General features: G+C 39.8%; 1 protein-coding gene across 1 annotated transcript in view; it reads left to right on the forward strand.

The window, feature by feature from the left end:
* PGM5 (phosphoglucomutase 5) overlaps positions 1 to 14,822 on the forward strand; it is a 273,115-nt gene that overhangs the window by 85,082 nt on the left and 173,211 nt on the right. Inside the window, exons 5-8 of the mRNA XM_006152509.3 lie at positions 6,790 to 6,936; positions 9,080 to 9,205; positions 11,043 to 11,233; positions 14,195 to 14,349. Of these exons, the coding sequence (XP_006152571.1) occupies positions 6,790 to 6,936; positions 9,080 to 9,205; positions 11,043 to 11,233; positions 14,195 to 14,349 (619 nt within the window). The remainder of the gene's footprint in view (positions 1 to 6,789; positions 6,937 to 9,079; positions 9,206 to 11,042; positions 11,234 to 14,194; positions 14,350 to 14,822) is intronic.

A 14,822-nucleotide genomic window follows, 5' to 3' on the forward strand; every position in this document is an offset into this window, starting at 1 on the left:
ACAATGCTCTGTGAAATAGACCAACATGGGGAGGTTGCCAGTTCAAATCTGAAGACCTTCCTGACTATACTGGGAATGTATATATCTGTGATCCAGGCTGACTGAAGCTGGGGGTGGATTGCAGGGCTAAGGATGCTGTTTCTCTTTCTTTCTCTCATGAGTTTATTAAATAAACATAGTAAACTCCACAACACTAAACTATAAAGTAAAAAATGGTACACAAACCAAAGCTTAACGCTACAGAAAGGCACCAAATCAGAAAGGTAGACAATAAAAGAAGAAAGGAACAGTGGATCTATAAAACAACCACAAGACAATGCACAAAATGACAGGAGTAAGTTCTTACTTATCAGTAATAACTGTGGATGTGAAGGGATTATGCTCTTGAGTTAAAAGACATGCATAGTTTTTTCATAATATACTTTTTCTATCAACTTTTTGAAGATTTCTCCTATACACAGTAAAATTTATTTAAGAAAAAATGCCATGTAAGTAGCCCATCTTTGAAGATATGCTTAGGGAAATGCTATTTCACTAGAAAAGAGAACCTGGGGCCCACATTTGGTTTTGTGGCAGCAACTGAAGATTCCAGGAAGAAAATAGGCAATTTTCATGTATTCTATACACTGATAACATGAGAAATTGAATGGGCTGGGGCTAGTGGGTGGTGTGGTGGTTAAGGTGTTGGAATTCCCATGTGGTCGACCATGGTTTGAGTCCTGGACCTGAAGGCTCCCCACCCCTCCCCCCAGTCTTTTTCTGTCAAAACTCATGTTAAAAAAAAAAAAATAAGTCAGTTAAAAAAAAAGAAATTGAATGGGCTCAGAAAATAGTAATTTGGAGAAAAATTCATATCTTATAATAGCATCTCAGTTATTTCTATGATATTCTGTAAAGCATAGAGGAAGAAGAATATAATCTATGTACTGAATTTGTAAACTAAATCTAGGAGGGGGTACCAGCAAATGGCATAATGGTTATGTCACTAGACTCGCACGTAGTGGACTGTGGTTCAAGTCCTGGACCTTGTGATTTGAAACTCACATGGGGCATGTGTGTGTGCATACCAAAAATCCTGAGAGGAGAATGGAGGAGAAGGGATAGCAGCATAGACATCCTCCATGGGGCGTGATTTCTTACTTTCTGTCTCCCTGGTGAACAATGCACCCTATAACAAAATCTCTCTCAGAAAACAAAACAAAACAAAACAAAACAAAAACTAAATCCAGGAGGTTGTGAGACCTACTCAGTCATACCTTGCACAATGGGTGTGGGGGTTGAACATATCGCTTAGCCTTTAACTATGTTGGGAAGTCTTCCAACGCTTAATTCTTTATGTTTGTACTTCTCATCATGATTAATGAGATTAACATTCCTAAGGGCTTAGAGAGACTAAGTTGGTTTCGTCCTGCTTAAGGCAGAGTAAGTTTTATCACAGCACCCTCTCTTCTCCTGTGTGGCATACATCTTATGGAATGCGTTAAAAGACTAAACATCCATAGACTTAGTAGGCACATGGAAGAAAATGGGATGCATTTGGAGCTAATGTCGTTTTAAAATATTTTTAGGGCCAGCAGATGGTATAGTGATAAAGGTGCTGAACTTCCACATGACTGACTGTAGTTCAAATCCTGGACATGGGGACTTAAAACTCATGACATGGTTTTGTGTGTGTGTGTGTGTGTGTGTGTATGTGTGTGTGCCCAAAATCCTGAGAGGAGAGTGGAGGAGAAGGGAATGCAGCATGGCCATCCCTTCTGAGGGGTGATTTTTCACTTCCTCTCTGTCTCTGTCTCTAGTTCCTTGTAGCAAAAAAAAAATCTTTAAAAAAATCAAATATATTTAAAGAACAAGATCATTCTGAACATGTTTTCAAGTAGAGGAGAAGGTATAGTGGTGAAGGAAAATGGAGATGATGATAAAAATATGGGTAGTCTGAAAACTTACAATGTATGAGGAACCATGCTCCTCTTTTTTTTTTTTTTTTTGAGAGACAGATTTTTTTGTCTATAGAGCAGAGAGACAGAGAGGAAGTGAGAGCCCCCCCCCACCCCCCTGCCAACCTCAGGGTGGTCATGCCGCAATCTCTTCTCCTTCATTCTCCTCCTGGGATTTTGGACAAACACACACACACACATGCTTGATGTGAGTTTTGAGCCTTTGGGTTTGGGACTTGAACCATGGTTAACCCTGTTAGAGTCCAGTACCTTAACCACTAAACTACCTGTTGGTCTCAAGAACCATGCTCCTCCTGCCAACCTCTGAAGTAACTGAGGAATAAAATGGTTAAGAAAGCTTGACTAGTATCATACAATTAGCAAATTGTGGAGCTAATTTAAAACCTAGATATCAGAAAGGAGGAAGAACTGAGCAAGAAGGCAAACATGGGTAAAGATGCAATGTTAAGGAGTACAGCATAGAAGTTTTGGAAAATCGTTGCTTATATCTGTTCAAAAAATATGAAGCAAGGTTGCTTGCTAGGATAATGGGACAAAGTGACCAGTAGATCATGGTTCAAGTCCTGGCTCTGGAGGCTTGAAATTCACACCGGGAGCATATGCATGCATACCCAAGACCTCAAGCAAAAAATGGAGAAGAAGGGATTGTGGCAAGGCCACTTCCCTGGGGTATGATTTCTCATTTTCTGTTTCTCCAGCAATTACACACACTTTATAGCAAAAAAATCTCTTTTTAAAGGAAAGGAAAGAAAAGAAATGATAATGGGGCAAGAATAGAGAAAGAGACTTGGGATAAAGGGAGATGTTTTGTGCAAGGCACTGTGGGGAATTTGTTGAAGAGTCTTGAGAAGTTGCAAGGACTGAGGTGAAAATTAAACACCCTCATTCTTAGAAGTCAATTTGTATGTTTTTTTAAAGAATAATTTTATTGAACATATTTAATTAATTAATTAATAATTTGACTAGAGAGGGACAGTGTGAGAGAGAGAGAGTGAGAGAGAGAGAGAGAAGGAAAATGAGAAAGTGAGCCACCATGTCTGGGACTTGAACCACAGTTGGCCATGCAGGAGTCAGGTGCCCATAACCATCACACCACCTACCAGCCCCTAGAAATCACTCCCTAAGGGGGATGGCCATGCCAAATCCTTCTCCATTCTCCTCTTAGGAGTTTGGGCACACACACACACACACACACACACACACTTGACAACTAGCACACCCAGCATAACTTTTGAGCCACCAGGTCTGGAACTTGAACTGTGGTCAACTATGTGGGATTCTAGTGACATAACCATTATGCTATCTGCCAGTCCCAATTTGTGCAATGTTTTGACAGCTTAATGCATGTAAGTCTGGGAATGGTAGCAATGGGAGCAGATGAGGGCAAAGTCCTGTGAGGGGGATGGCAGTGTGGCTGTGGCAGAACTTGAGAAGGGCTAGCAATTGTGTCTGAGCTGACACCAGACATAGGGTTCAAACTGGCCTCTGAGATGTGACTTTGGGTAAGGTACTCCATCTCTTTCATTGTCAGTTTCCAAACTTGAAAAATGAAGGTGATAATTTTTCAACTGCCTTTTTTGAGTGCTAAATTCCATCTAAGGTGTCAAATGTGGTAGATAGATGTAAGTTTCAATTAATGTTGACTTATGTTGTTATACTAACAAATGCATGTCTCAAACGGTGAATGATAGAGTCTAGTCTGGGATAAGAGGCCAAGGAAACTAGAATAGACTAGTGGCCTGGAATTAATCAAGTGATGACAGATGTCAGTGTAGAAGCGAGAAGGTGGTTTAGAGTCAGGTAGATGAAAGATAAGGAATTTGTGGACTGAGGAGGCTCAAACTTGTTGTTTTCAAAAGAAAGATTTCAAGAGATGGTATTATTTAAGGAATGACTGCTGGGCAGTGATTAGAGTAAACTGAAGAGGGAGGATATTGAAGTGGAAGTTGTCAAGGAATCCAGAGATTGTTGATGAAAAATTTATCAACATAGATGGTTGAGTAGCATCACAGACAATTATCTAGTGTGCTAGAACTTGCTTTATTTTTGGAAACCAATGTGCTTTGCTATTAAAACTTAGATAGAGTCTAGCTCTATGGTACAGTAGTTAAGGGATGATTGCACATGCCCAACCCCCCAGTTGGGATCCTGGTTTGAAAACCACACCAAGAGCATGTGTGCGCATGCCTAAAATTTTGACAGGAGAGAGAAATGGAGAAGGGATTGTGCTATTACCATGCCCCATTGGGTAGGTGCTTTCTATCTCCCTCCCGGATCCCATTTCTCTATCTCTCTCTCTGTTACATACACATGCCTCTGACAAATGTGAAACAAAACAAAACTCAGAGACTTCTTAAAAATGATGGACACTTCTAAAGAACACAGTGTGGTACCTGGATTTAGCTATGGGAGAAAGTCTTGTTCTCTAATCTGGCAAGTGTGAGAAGTGCAAACCTAAACAATATTATGTACTTTTTAAAATAAGAATTATTTTATTGAACTTTACTTACTTAATTAATTAATTTAAATTTGACCAGAGAGGGGCAGAGTGAGAGAGAGAGTTGGAAAGTGAGAAAGCAAGCCACTGGGTCTGGGACTTGAACCACAGTTGTTCATGTGGGATTCCAGCACCCTTAACCATCACGCCACCTGTAGGCCCCTGATATGATGTACTTTTAAAATTTTCCAAAGGTTAAAAATGGTTAGAAGTAAAGGCGAAAGGCTATATTTATTACTGTGTGTCCATCATTTTTTGTATGGAACAAGAGAATTATTGGTAAATTCTCCTAGGCTATCTTCTCTCCCACATACTGGAATGGAGTTATCATTGTTCCGCTTTATGAGTGTTTATTGGAAGACAATATTGTACTATATTACAAAGTGTATTATACTCTAAACTGGGTGCTGTCCAATCAAAATAAATCGTGAGTCACATATATAACTTAAAAATCTTTAGTAGTTATATAAAAAAGTAAAAAGAAACAGGTGAAATCACTGATATATTTTAGTTAACCTATTATATCCAAAATATTATCACTTTAACAAGTTATCAATATAAAAACCATTAATGTAATCTGTTTTTTTTTCTACTATTTAAAATTTGATGTGCATTTTATAATTATAGCACATCTCAATTTGACCAGCCACATTTCAAGTACTCAGTAGTCAAATGTGGCTAGTGGTCACTGTATTGAAAAGCACAGGTTTCATTTTTTTTTTTAAAAGAGATTTTTGCTATAGGGCATGCACGCTCAACAGAGAGACTGAGACAGAGAGAGATAAAGTGAGAAATCATCCTCTGGGAGGGATGACCATGCCACAAACTCTTCTCCTCCATTTTCCTTTTGGATTTGGGGCATGAATGCACATGCGCCTGGCATGACTTTCAAGCTGCTGGGTCTGGGACTTGAACCACAATTGGACATGTGTGAGTCCAGGGCCTTAACCTATGCCACCTGCTGGCCTGAACAGTGCAGTTCTAAGGACTGGGATTAAAAAAAAATCTAAAAACAATTTCCGTTCAGTAAAAAGTGACAATATAGTTGTAAGATTCATACACCAAGGTATTTATCTATCATTTGAATTTTAGATCTTTCAATTTACTTACTTGATTTCTAACCTTATTACACAAAAAAATCTAAAATGACTTCCATTAAGATACAAGCATTAAGAAAGAAAGAAACTAAAAAGAGGGAAACTATTGGTTTCATAGTTAATTCATTTAAATTCTACCACTACTTAAGTGTCAACCTTCTGAGGAAATGTATCAAAGATATGTGCCTATATTTAATTTGATGTAGGACACATGTGCCTACTGGAGAAATAGAGACAGACACAGAGAGAGTGAGAAAGCACCCCACCCCATTCTCCCATTCTCCTTTCAGGATTTTGGACACATGTGCTCTTGTCGTACCCAGCGTGGTTTTTTTTTTTGTTTTTGTGTTTTTTTTTTTGAGAGGTTTTTGCTATACGGCACATGTGCTCACCAGAAAGATAGAGACAGAAAGACAGAAAGCAAATCACTCCCCACCCCCGGGGGGGATGGCCATGCCACAATCCCATCTCCTCCATTCTCCTCTCGGGATCTCGGGCACGGATGCACATGCATCCGGCATGAGTTTAAGCCACCAGGTCCGAGACTCGGACTGTGGTCAACTACATGGGAGTCCAGCGACATAGCCATTACACTAAGTGCTGGTCCCAAGGCTTGAACCACATAGTCAGCTGTGTGAGATCCAGCTGCCTTGACCACCATGTTACTGGCTAGCCCATGCATTAGATATTTTTAGTTTAGTCTCATTTTAGAAACTTCGAAGTGACTAGAGAGAGAAAGTTGGGGAAATAATTTACCCTGCTAAGCTCACACATCAACTCAGCAGCAGAGCTGGGAGTCGAAATCATAATTTTCTTTCTCAAGGTATATTTGGGAAGCTGCAGTTAGAATCTGGAATCCCTCACTTATGTCAAATGCATATCCTGTTTGTGTCTCATATCCTGAATAAAGCTGATTACGTAACTGGGGCTCCCTGGCAGGTGTGAAACTATTTTTAGGGAAGATGTATCATTGCTTAGAAGTGGATTAAAACAAATAAACATATGGGTTCTCAGTCTACATAGAGCAGGTGAAGCTGACCAGATTTCCTCCATAGTGGATAAATACAGCATAAAAAAATGCCAAGGTTAATTGAACTGTGAACCATTGTTCATTGTTTGGAAAACAAATGAAACTTTCTCCTTCCTGGTGGAAGAGAATGGTAACATTTTTCTGATTGAAATTCCTGAGACTGTTTGAGAAAAAAAAAAAAAAGTATTTTCCGTTTTCAAATTTTAGGCCCTGCACCAGATGTCGTCTCAGAGAAAATCTATCAGATCAGCAAAACGATCGAGGAGTATGCCATATGTCCTGATCTTCGAATTGATCTCTCTCGACTAGGAAGACAAGAATTTGACTTGGAGAATAAATTCAAACCATTCAGAGGTAATAGAGGGATTGCATTTTAAAGAAGGTAGAATGACTGTGTGGACAGGATGACTGGTTTCTGTTTGGGAACACACTCAAAAAAATTATTAAATGATCAATTTCAGGGGTCTTTTTATATATAATAATCTCTTTTTATCATTTCTAACTTACATATAACACTTGTACACATTTATGAAGTACAGTGTGGTCTTCTAAAACCTGTATGTGTTGTATAATGTTCAATTCAAGGCCCATAACATACCCATATCATTACTTCGTATTGTGCACATATGAAATTCATTCTTCTGTTTTGAAGTAAATGTTGACTTATCTCCAACTATTGTTCCACTACTGTGCTGTAGTACTCTATAAAGTATTCCACTTACCTGTCTGCACCCATGTGTCTGTTAACCAAGTACTCCCCATCTCTCTGACCCCTTTTCCATCCCAGCTTCTATATCACACTTATATTCCCCACTTCCATGCAGTCAAATCTTTCAGTTTCCGCTAATGAGTCAGAACACACAATATTGGTCTTTATTTCTTTTAACATTATTTTATCTGGGTTTGTCCATATGGCCACAAATGACTCGATTCCCTCTTTTTTAATGTCTGAATAATATTCCATTGTTTACACAAGGGGATTTCAAAATGTTTGTGGAAAAATGGAATTAAGGTGTGCATTTGTTTTGGTGCAAATATTTTATGAAATTTGTATGTAGTTTTTTAAATAATATGCAGTTTCCATGAACTTTTATTTTATTTTGCTATAGGGCATGTGCACTCACCAAAGAGAGAGAGAGAGGGGAAATGAGAAATCACCCCACAGGGTAAATGGCCATGCTACAGTCCTTTCTCCTCCAGTGTCCTCTTGGGATTTGGGTACATGCTTAGGATCCTGTTGGGCTGAAGGACTAGAGTAAGGGGACCACAGTATGACTGAGCCCCGTGGAGCATGTTACTCTTTTTCTCTCTCATGTTTTCACATGTGCTTTATCATGAAAAAAAGATTCTGGGCAGAAATTTGTTGAAGGCCATGTAATGCTCACTATATTCACTGTCAGCAATGGGACTTGCATCTATCACTTTTATTAACCTAGTTGGGAACACACATAGGCACATGTGTGCACACATGGATTGACTAAGCAAACAAAGGCAAGGTAGAGGTTATTTTAAACAAAATAATGCAAATATGCTTGATTACATATGTTTGAAAGGACTGGGCTAGAAGATGACTGAAAAAAATTAGGCATTCCCATAAAGAAGATGTTTTAGTGATTGATTGATTTTATCTTCACAATTTTTATAATTGTCCAAGAGATCCAACTCTTTGGTGAACTCAGCTTCAGGCACATTTCTCCAGCCCCACTGCTAGCTAGATGGATTTTCTGAAATGCTACCAAATGCCAGGAGGTGGATGGAGGGATTCCTCAGTTCTTAAGAAAAATCTGGAGATGATTGGAATAATTTATGTGTTGTATTCTTGTGGTTTCAAGTGTTGAGCAAGGCTTGAGTTAATTGGAAATTACCCATTTCTTTTTTAAAATTTCTGATCAATGGGGAGAACATTTTGTTTAATGAGGATTTTTAGGTATTTGACATTCACCTAAAAATTGGGTGCTAGGCTGGCACCAAAGAGATTTTATGCAAACTCAGGAATATATCCTTCTATCACCAATCTGCACTTGGATCTGGTGTATACAATGGCATTTGGAAAGTAGGGGTCATTGCTGAGGTCACTCCTTTATTTGCTTTGCACCAGCTGAGACATTCTTTGGCCAGCCCCAACAGGAAAGGCAACTGGACATGCCAAGTTATCTCTTAGCACTGGGACATGTGCATTTTTGGGGAAAGAGGTGATGGAATGAAGGTGGAGCCGGGTAATAGAGCACATTTTTATTTTCATTCATTATTGTGGTTGACTTTTCACTTGTAAAGAGAAATTTATAACAATATTATTTACACTCATTGATCATGTGAAAAGATTATAGTGTCTTGATTGTGTCTTGATTCATCATTTTGTCTACAAATGGATACTCGTTTGGGGTTATGATGGGTCTTTTCTCAACATTTCTTGCTATTAGGATAGAGATTATTTTCATTTCCACAAGTCATTTGTGGGTATGGTCATTGGCATTTCCCTTTGTTTTCTTGTCTTTAGTGGAAATAGTGGACCCAGTGGATATCTATCTCAACCTCCTTCGGACCATCTTTGACTTTAATGCCATCAAGAGTTTGCTCACTGGGCCCAGCCAACTGAAGATCCGCATTGATGCAATGCATGGAGGTAAGCACATGGTTTCCTACAAATCAGTCAGTGAGCTCTGTTAAGGAGACCTCTGCACATACTGGGTTTCTGAGATTAGGTTAGATTCATAGAGATATACACAACTGGGGATGTTCAGATTTTAGGATTCTCTGAAAAACGTCAAGACTCTAATGAATGTCTCTTATGAGGTAAACGAAAACAAAAATTGAAAACATGAGTTTATAGCTACACCTGTTAGGGCAGGGGTCCCCAACCCCTAGGCCATAGACCAGTATCAGTCTGTGGCCTGTTAGGAGCCAGGCTGCACAGCAGGAGGTGAGTAGCAGTCAAGCAAGTGAAGCTTCATCTGTATTTACAACTACTTCCCATTGCACACATTACTGCCTGAGCTCCACCTCCTGGCAGGTCAGTGGCGGCGTTAGATTCTCAGGGGAGCAGGAACCCTATTGTGAACCATTCATGGGAGGGATTTAGGTTGTGTGCTCCTTATGAGAATCTAATGCCTGATGATCTGTGGTGGAGCTGAGGTGATGCTAATGCTGGTGAACAGCTGGAGATACAGCATAATAGTGAGTAGTACCACCCCCAAGCCTGGGTCTGTGGAAAATTGTCTTCCACGAAACCAGTCGCTGGTGTCAAAATGTTGGGGACCACTGTGTTGGATTGTGAGTGGATAAAGTAAAACATAGCTATTCTGTTTGTTTGTTTGTTTTTCTCAGTAGGATTACATGCTCGTTTCCATCTGTGCCCTGCATTCAACCCCAACCTCCTTGCTCATGTTTCTTTCATTCGGATAGCCTTCCCATGCTCTTCTCCTGCTATATTTATATTTTCCCTTCAAGCCCCTTCTCTGAAATGCTGCTTCTTCCTTGAAGCCTTACTTCTCTTCTCTTAAGCCATTGGGTCTAGTTATCTCATAAATGGTCACTGAGTAGTACCTGTCTTTTAGTCTCTCTATTGTAGGCATTCATCTGTAGGTATGACCCATTCCACTTCTAGGTTAAGAGCCCAGGAATGTAGGAACTATGTGCTTTGTATCTCTTCAGTATGATCTCTTCAGTTCTTAACACAGGAGTTCACTCCATAAATGTCCATTGAACTGGAAAAACTATTCCCTAGAGTTTGTTTTGTAGAATGTGCTTAGTTTATATATGATTCAGCAGTTTATATATTTTGTTATGCATTTGGCAGAGATTATGTGATTGCAGATTATATGACTGCAGAGATAAAGAACGTTGCTAGAGTCCTGTAGTCCTTTTGCATATCTTCAGCTAAAGCTTTTAATACATGAAAAACAACAGTGAATCATTATTACAAGTTGCTTTCTTCCTGGCAAAATTTTAGGAAAGCTTTTGGAGAAAAATGTCATATAACAGGATTATTAAATACATTTCCTATATGCTCGACACAGTTAGTGGCATATAGTAGATGTGAAAGAAATAGTTTTTGAAGTGAGCGTTATTCTATGTTGTATTTTGAAAGAGACTATAGAATTTATCCTTTCTTTTTAGAAAATAATTTTAAAGCTTATTTATTTATTTCTTCTATGAGCAAGTGAGCGAGCAAGAGAGGCATCCCTAACAGGTTTTGATAGTGTGATCCACCTAGGCCTCCGTCAGCCCCAGCTCATGGGCATGCATGTGCCCAGTGTAATCAGGGAAGTCTCTGGACATGAACCTGGTGAGTCAGCCCTTCAAACCACCATTGCATTTTAACGCAGTGCCAACCATCCAGCCTAATTTATCTTTCTGTTTGGATCATTATAGGATCTTGTTCTAACCAGAACAAAATATCCTGGGACAGGATTCTGCAAATATTTCATATCACTGTATATCTTTTTTTTTTTTTCTTTCAGTTATGGGGCCCTATGTGAGAAAAGTTCTGTGTGATGAACTGGGAGCTCCAGCCAATTCTGCAATAAACTGCGTTCCTCTGGAAGACTTCGGAGGGCAACATCCTGACCCAAACCTGACCTATGCAACAACCCTTCTGGAAGCCATGAAAGGAGGGGAATATGGGTTTGGAGCTGCATTTGATGCTGATGGAGTACGTAGGAAAGTTTTCTGTCTGCCTACTCTTTACTATGTAATGAGCCAAGCACAGGAAACCAGAGAATTAGCAAACACATCTGGAGTTAACATGAACGGAGCATGTGTACCCTAACTGGCTCTGCATCTGCTCTTCTGTTTAATGACTAAATACTGCAATTAAATAGCCATAGCCTTTCTCTTTGTTTTCTTGTCTTTAGTGGAAATAGTGGACCCAGTGGATATCTATCTCAACCTCCTTCGGACCATCTTTGACTTTAATGCCATCAAGAGTTTGCTCACTGGGCCCAGCCAACTGAAGATCCGCATTGATGCAATGCATGGAGGTAAGCACATGGTTTCCTACAAATCAGTCAGTGAGCTCTGTTAAGGAGACCTCTGCACATACTGGGTTTCTGAGATTAGGTTAGATTCATAGAGATATACACAACTGGGGATGTTCAGATTTTAGGATTCTCTGAAAAACGTCAAGACTCTAATGAATGTCTCTTATGAGGTAAACGAAAACAAAAATTGAAAACATGAGTTTATAGCTACACCTGTTAGGGCAGGGGTCCCCAACCCCTAGGCCATAGACCAGTATCAGTCTGTGGCCTGTTAGGAGCCAGGCTGCACAGCAGGAGGTGAGTAGCAGTCAAGCAAGTGAAGCTTCATCTGTATTTACAACTACTTCCCATTGCACACATTACTGCCTGAGCTCCACCTCCTGGCAGGTCAGTGGCGGCGTTAGATTCTCAGGGGAGCAGGAACCCTATTGTGAACCATTCATGGGAGGGATTTAGGTTGTGTGCTCCTTATGAGAATCTAATGCCTGATGATCTGTGGTGGAGCTGAGGTGATGCTAATGCTGGTGAACAGCTGGAGATACAGCATAATAGTGAGTAGTACCACCCCCAAGCCTGGGTCTGTGGAAAATTGTCTTCCACGAAACCAGTCGCTGGTGTCAAAATGTTGGGGACCACTGTGTTGGATTGTGAGTGGATAAAGTAAAACATAGCTATTCTGTTTGTTTGTTTGTTTTTCTCAGTAGGATTACATGCTCGTTTCCATCTGTGCCCTGCATTCAACCCCAACCTCCTTGCTCATGTTTCTTTCATTCGGATAGCCTTCCCATGCTCTTCTCCTGCTATATTTATATTTTCCCTTCAAGCCCCTTCTCTGAAATGCTGCTTCTTCCTTGAAGCCTTACTTCTCTTCTCTTAAGCCATTGGGTCTAGTTATCTCATAAATGGTCACTGAGTAGTACCTGTCTTTTAGTCTCTCTATTGTAGGCATTCATCTGTAGGTATGACCCATTCCACTTCTAGGTTAAGAGCCCAGGAATGTAGGAACTATGTGCTTTGTATCTCTTCAGTATGATCTCTTCAGTTCTTAACACAGGAGTTCACTCCATAAATGTCCATTGAACTGGAAAAACTATTCCCTAGAGTTTGTTTTGTAGAATGTGCTTAGTTTATATATGATTCAGCAGTTTATATATTTTGTTATGCATTTGGCAGAGATTATGTGATTGCAGATTATATGACTGCAGAGATAAAGAACGTTGCTAGAGTCCTGTAGTCCTTTTGCATATCTTCAGCTAAAGCTTTTAATACATGAAAAACAACAGTGAATCATTATTACAAGTTGCTTTCTTCCTGGCAAAATTTTAGGAAAGCTTTTGGAGAAAAATGTCATATAACAGGATTATTAAATACATTTCCTATATGCTCGACACAGTTAGTGGCATATAGTAGATGTGAAAGAAATAGTTTTTGAAGTGAGCGTTATTCTATGTTGTATTTTGAAAGAGACTATAGAATTTATCCTTTCTTTTTAGAAAATAATTTTAAAGCTTATTTATTTATTTCTTCTATGAGCAAGTGAGCGAGCAAGAGAGGCATCCCTAACAGGTTTTGATAGTGTGATCCACCTAGGCCTCCGTCAGCCCCAGCTCATGGGCATGCATGTGCCCAGTGTAATCAGGGAAGTCTCTGGACATGAACCTGGTGAGTCAGCCCTTCAAACCACCATTGCATTTTAACGCAGTGCCAACCATCCAGCCTAATTTATCTTTCTGTTTGGATCATTATAGGATCTTGTTCTAACCAGAACAAAATATCCTGGGACAGGATTCTGCAAATATTTCATATCACTGTATATCTTTTTTTTTTTTTCTTTCAGTTATGGGGCCCTATGTGAGAAAAGTTCTGTGTGATGAACTGGGAGCTCCAGCCAATTCTGCAATAAACTGCGTTCCTCTGGAAGACTTCGGAGGGCAACATCCTGACCCAAACCTGACCTATGCAACAACCCTTCTGGAAGCCATGAAAGGAGGGGAATATGGGTTTGGAGCTGCATTTGATGCTGATGGAGTACGTAGGAAAGTTTTCTGTCTGCCTACTCTTTACTATGTAATGAGCCAAGCACAGGAAACCAGAGAATTAGCAAACACATCTGGAGTTAACATGAACGGAGCATGTGTACCCTAACTGGCTCTGCATCTGCTCTTCTGTTTAATGACTAAATACTGCAATTAAATAGCCATAGCCTTTCTTAGGGCTGGATTAGCATTATGTAATAAAGGGGTTGATTTTTTTTTAAATCATGCAATAAATATTTATAGCTGATCTTGTTGAAAGTACACATCATGTACAGAAACTTAACTATCAATATCTTAGCTATAATGCCTGTTCTCCATTACATTTGGAGGAAAGAAAGAATGAAGTATAATGAAGTCAACTGCAGTGCGAGGTAGGAACTCACATTTCAACAAGCAAAGTACATTTCTATTTGTGTTAAAATTTGGGCCTTCGATGTTTAGGGATTGAGGAAGGTTTCACATGCTCTTTGGCCTCATTCAAATTGTTTTTGGTTGCTTGAATACATGATGGCAGTAAAGTGTCTGTGATGTCTGTGGGAATGGGCTGCTAGCAGCAGACGCTTTAGTCTGATTATTTTCACACATTTCTTCCTTCAGGACCGTTATATGATCCTAGGCCAAAATGGCTTCTTTGTGAGTCCTTCTGACTCCCTGGCCATCATTGCTGCCAACCTCTCTTGCATTCCGTATTTCCGTCAGATGGGGGTCCGAGGATTTGGGAGAAGTATGCCAACCAGCACAGCCCTGGACAGGTAAGCAAGGCTATCACCTTGAAGAACTTGATGGCAGACGTCTGATGTTAATGTCCCTGGTCAGCAGCTGACTTTCACTCTCTTCTGTTTCACTGGGAACTTGTCAAAAGCCTGGGAACTGAGGGGCATGGTATAGTAGCATGGAGCTTGAGTTTTGGTTCTATCACTTAGTGGCCGTGGGAACTTAGGAGACTTATTTGATCTCTGTGCCTCAGTTTTCTTATCAGTAAAATGGGGTAGTAATGACATGATGTATACATGGGTTGTTATAAGGTATGAATGAGGTAATTTATGAGAGACATTAACAGAGTGCCTGGTGTACAGTAAATATTTCATAAATGTCTAGGAATAAACTTACTAAATATGAATGAGGAGGTGAAAAGAGTAAGGGAGTTTATTTTGTTTCATTTTTTTTTTAAAGGTTGCTATAGGGCATGCACATTTGCTGGAAACAGACACAGAGAAAGGGAAAG

Source organism: Tupaia chinensis, unplaced genomic scaffold (assembly GCF_000334495.1).
Source record: "Tupaia chinensis unplaced genomic scaffold, TupChi_1.0 Scaffold000354_1, whole genome shotgun sequence".
Lineage (NCBI taxonomy): Eukaryota > Metazoa > Chordata > Mammalia > Scandentia > Tupaiidae > Tupaia > Tupaia belangeri.